Source organism: Montipora capricornis, chromosome 11 (assembly GCF_036669925.1).
Source record: "Montipora capricornis isolate CH-2021 chromosome 11, ASM3666992v2, whole genome shotgun sequence".
Classification (NCBI taxonomy): domain Eukaryota; kingdom Metazoa; phylum Cnidaria; class Anthozoa; order Scleractinia; family Acroporidae; genus Montipora; species Montipora capricornis.
Genome location: NC_090893.1, coordinates 39,153,426 through 39,158,425, shown reverse-complemented (window position 1 = coordinate 39,158,425; position 5,000 = coordinate 39,153,426). Strand labels below are relative to the sequence as shown.

At 39.9% G+C, this 5,000-nt stretch overlaps 1 protein-coding gene and 1 long non-coding RNA gene across 2 annotated transcripts in view; one reads left to right on the top strand and one right to left on the bottom strand.

Annotated features, from left to right (window-relative positions):
- The window catches only part of LOC138024297 (uncharacterized), a 6,009-nt gene extending 3,521 nt beyond the window's left edge, over positions 1-2,488 (bottom strand). Inside the window, exons 1-2 of the long non-coding RNA XR_011126965.1 lie at positions 2,376-2,488; positions 959-1,021 (exon numbers count right to left, since the gene is read on the bottom strand). This is a non-coding gene — a long non-coding RNA (uncharacterized lncRNA). The remainder of the gene's footprint in view (positions 1-958; positions 1,022-2,375) is intronic.
- A 72-nt stretch (positions 2,489-2,560) lies between these two features.
- The window catches only part of LOC138024257 (PDZ domain-containing protein GIPC3-like), a 9,229-nt gene continuing 6,789 nt past the window's right edge, over positions 2,561-5,000 (top strand). Inside the window, exon 1 of the mRNA XM_068871408.1 lies at positions 2,561-3,015. Coding sequence (XP_068727509.1) covers positions 2,635-3,015 — 381 coding nt within the window. The 5' untranslated portion in view covers positions 2,561-2,634. The remainder of the gene's footprint in view (positions 3,016-5,000) is intronic.

Genomic DNA, 5,000 nt, shown 5'->3' with positions numbered 1-5,000 from the left:
AAATATTTATTCCGCTCTGCTTCAACGTATTTAGCACTGTTACACGAGAAAATCGACTTACAGACTCCCTATATATATATATATATATATATATATATATATATGTTTTACGAAAATCAAGTTTCACACTTTATATATATATATATGTATATTTATATATATGACCAAGAGCTCGTCAAGGGGAACCTCAATCTCCCATACTTGGCCAAGGAGTCAAGCCTTTCCCGAGTGGATGTATTATAGAACGCCTCGCTTCGGAGATGCAGCACGTCCACTGTTTTAAAAGCCAATCAAAACAGAGCTATCTCAGCGTCAAGCGAAATATGATACTTTTCGCGGGAAAACCTTTTCCTAAAGATAAATTTACTCGCGAAAGGATTGACTCAAGAAATTAGTGGAGGCAGAGGTTCCCCTTGATAAGCTCTTGATATGACCCCCTAAGAAGCAAAGACAATTTGGGTAGACACCGTCTCTGAGGTCAACAGATCTCTTTAACTTTCGTTTGTTCTCCGAATTTAGGGCCCAGAGGTTTTGCTATGAAACAAACACTTAGGAAATGGAGCTAAAGAGGTTCGGCAAATTTCAATCAAATCCTAAAAGAGAAAAAACCATTCAGTCTAATCCATCTTGCTTTTTTATCACCCATGAGTAAGATTAAGAAGTCCCTATTTGTAAGAATAAATAGCATGGCGGCGAGGAATGCTTTTGAAAGCAGCCGGACTTCCATGAACATGTTGATCTTTTTCGCTGAATTATATTACTGCTAGCACCCGTTTGTTTTTTTTTTCAGGCAAGAGAATTTTGTCACGCTGGTCCTTGCCTGCGAATACAGCCGACTCACATCACCCCGGCCGCTTGCACCGAACGCTGCAAGCGGCCGGGGTTGATGTGAGTCGGCTGTATTCGCAGGCTACCCTGGTCCTTGCTTACACAGTTATGTTTCTTTTACGTTTTTTACCTTTCCAGTAGTTTTGGTTTTCAAATGATGGGGAGTCCATGAAGTAGTGAGTGAAGTAGTCCTCTAGGAATGAAAGATTGAAATGTATAGTTTGTAGTGCGGTTTGTAGACAAAATGGAAAAGTGATCCTCGCACTTAGAGCGGTTTTCAATTGAGTGTCGAAAGTAATTAGCGAATTGCTTTGGTTTATGATTACTTCACTCAGTGATTGGTTCAAAGCTCTCGCGCCACTTTTTCAACCAATCAGAAGTGAAACCAAAACCAACTGTGGCTCGCGCTTGCACATTTTCCAGCGCTTTGAGTCGGCTACGTGTAATTACTTCGAGTTTTGATTGGTTGACCGGATTGTCTCCGTCCGTTTTGATTAGCTAAAGTAATTGCTTTGGTTTTGGTTTTACGACAGTCGATTGAAACTCACTCTATCTGGACAATTTAAGCAATTGTGTCTTAGTAGTAGACACCTGAAAAATTTGTCCAGATAAGTGCAAGAATCACTTCTCCATTTTAGTCCTCTAGGAAGTCCCTTTTCTCGAGGGTAACCACAGGTAGCCCAAGCTCGATATATGTTCAAGCCGGAGTCGAACTATAAGGATTTGTATGGGGAAAAAGGTTTTTCTTAGAATCCAAAAAATGATTACGATTCAAAATAAAAAAAATAGCTTACCTTGCTTCAGTCTTGTGTGTCTTTGTCTCTGGTAATGTTTCTGGGTCGATTAAGAGCGATTTAGGTGGGTCTTGGTTCCTCTTCTTTTCTCTCTATAAAAAAGAAACTATAAAAGAATATGTAGAAGGAAAAGAAGAGGAACCAAAAACCACTAAGTCGCTTTTAATCGACCCAGAAACCATGCCAGAGACAAAGAAACACAAGACTGAAACAAGGTAAATCGTAAGTTCATTTTTTAATTTTGAGAAAAACCGTTTGCGTTATACAAATCTTTTTATTTCTACTCTTGCATAATACACATATATCGAGCTTGGGCTACCTGTTTTGACAAGGGTGCCCGTATGGGTTCTTTGCATGACCGTGTCACGTGACCTTGTCAATCATATAAAAAATGGTCGTGGTACAAAACAGATGCCAGAAACGGAAAGAGCTTGCCATCCAGCAGCTGTTTCTCCATATAAATCTCAGTAAATTTTTTAGGCTTTAAAATCACTAAAATCTCTGACCTAAATGTCAGTGGCCTCAAAATTGACATTCTTACTAATTTCATCACGCTCTTTGCATTTCAAGGCGTCTATTTTGTACCGCGACCACTTTTTTTGTGATTGACAAGGTCAAGTAACACGGTCTTGCAAAGGGCCTATTAAATCTTTGGCGTCCGTTGTCCAGTGTAACAGCGCCTTAAGGGCATAGAATATTTGTTCTTAACGTGTTAAAAAAAGGGGCCAAAACTAGCTGAATTGCATCTCTTACCCACAAGACAAGCAGTCACAATAGTCTTGTTACATTTCCGAGGAATTTACGAAGCAAAAAAGATCTTATTTTTACAAAGATTTCCTCTCTGGTATTCACTTCCTCATCAATAAGCAATTTGGCTTGGGTGGACTGGAAATAGGCTCTTGACCCGAAAGAAAAAGCGAAAAGGCCTGAGAACTACAGTTCAGAAATGATGCGTTTTTCATTTTGATATGTGATCGATTTGGTGGCATACTATTTTGTTCCTGTCGAGATAATGCCTCTGTTTAGGAAAGGGGGAGCTACTTTTTCCGATTCCCGTAAAGCCGACGGAGATAAGAAGTCGTCAAATAATAGATCATCTGGCGTCCAAGCCCCAAACAATGGACAAGTTAGTTCAAGTTCACAACCTCATATCCCGTCGACTCGATCACAACAACACCACGGTTCGAACGCCGTTGCTTCGAGAACGTCACATCAGCCGGCAAAACCTGAAAGATTGCAACAACCTCAAGAACAAGCTCCTCCTGCTACTCCCAAATTTGTATTTTACTGCCAGCTTGCTCATGGAAGCCCCACAGGGAAAGTCGAAGGCTTTACAAGCGTAAAAGAACTCTACCAGAAAATTGCCGAAGTTTTTAATCTTCAGACAACAGAGGTCAGACTGTAGTTAACTATCAAATTCATTACAGCTCAGGAGAAGTTATTGAATTCCCTTTCTCCCGATCTAGAAACATTGAGCCCATGTCATTTTCACTTAAATGAAGTGCAAGTATTTGTCTTCGTTATCTCTTGTTCAGGCTTACAGTTACAAGTATCTTTGGCATGGTATCTAATGATCCTCTTATTGTCATGATTTCGTTTTCGCTGTCAAATCTTAGGGAATATGATCTACTGGGTTCCAAGGAAATTCACATTACCCTTACGACTGCCTGGCTAGTTTTGATCCAGTATTCATTCTCAAGAAACTTTGTGTTATTTGAGTTGTTTTTCCTCAACTAGTGAGTGACGTAAGCGTTGGAGTATATTTGCACAATCGTAGATTGGCTTATCGGTATCTACTGAAGTATTTCAATTTAAATACGTATTTGCGTAAAAAGGAAATAATAAATATAGCTTTAAATACTCATTTTTAACTGAGTAGTGCCAGGAGACAAATGCTTGTGTTTTTGTGCTTTTTAAATAATGTTAATTTGTCTCTTTCTCAATTTTGTACATATAAATATGAATACATAACATTGCTAAACAGTCATATCATCATATCATATCATACATCTTTATTTACCCTCGGATTTTTAGAATAGCTTGGTGTAGCTAATTTCTCTGAGCATTTACCCTCCCAACCGTGATACACCACAGAAGACAGAGCACAACACTGGGAACTACATGCCCTGCTCTTTGCGAACCTTGATTTTCCCGACTCGTCGGGACTGGGCTGAGTAGTCTGGATAATCGAGAGTCCAAATAATCAAAAACAAAACTGTTGACAAATTGCCTCCTTTTTCTCCTTTTTTCTAATCGCAAAGTGGAAAGAACGGATTGCTTACGTTTTGTGGTGATGAATTCGTTTTGACACGAATCTACCTACCACGCTGATTGAGCTCATGTAGGAGCATGGAATTTCACTTAGCAATGGAGCAAATCTGAGCCAATCAGAGCTCAGGGAAATGTACTGCGTTGGCTATGGCACATGTGAGCACGAAGTGCATACTAATTTGTGTTTTGAAGCAAAAAAATCAGTTTGAATCAGGCTTACATCTCATAATTTGAAGGACAAAAATTTAATGTTTTGATTAGGGTCATAAACTATAACTAATTAATATGCATGAAAAACTGGGGCCAGAGAAGCAAGTTCGGATAATCAAGGTTTGGTTGTAATTAAGTTGTAATTAGACAAGAACGCCTCTTGAGGTAAGCTGCTGAATGCCCAGCATTTGCATAGCAATGGTGACAGTGTATCGTTATATGCCTCATTCTTAAAATGAGGCAAGAACACATAAGTGGCTGGGTATTCTGCAGTTACTCTGCTTCTTGAACATTAACTGGGCTACCCGTGAAAAAAATAATGTGAAGAAATTGGGTGGGGGGGGGGGGGATTGTATTCGTTGTCATGATAGAGAGCTTTGGGGAGCATGTGGGAAGATTCATGGGTGTGAGGTGGCAGTCGACAAACAGTGTAAGTCAAGTGAAAAAGGACTTGTTGTATATTGTCCTCATCTTGACTAGGGAGTCGCAAAACATGCTGTATTGTTATTGTATACGGGCAGCCTGCCATAACAAACAGGCAAAGGTCCTATATAGTAATTCTCTCCATCATTTAAGTGTCAAGCACTTTCCTCAAAATCCTAGCCATTCCCATTAACCCTTTAAGCCCCGAGGGGTTCCCCATTGATGAGTAAAATCGTCTGGCGTTAGACAGAGTAAAATCTATAAGTGCCATTTGGCACTATCGGGGCTGAAAGGGTTAAACGGGGACATAGTTTTTTGATGCCGTTAGCTTAACCCTTTAAGCCCCGAGGGGTTCCCCATTGACGAGTAAAATCGTCTGGCGTTAGACAGAGTAAAATCTATAAGTGCCATTTGGCACTATCGGGGCTGAAAGGGTTAAGGTTGTTCCAACATCTTTGATCCACTTCTCTAATT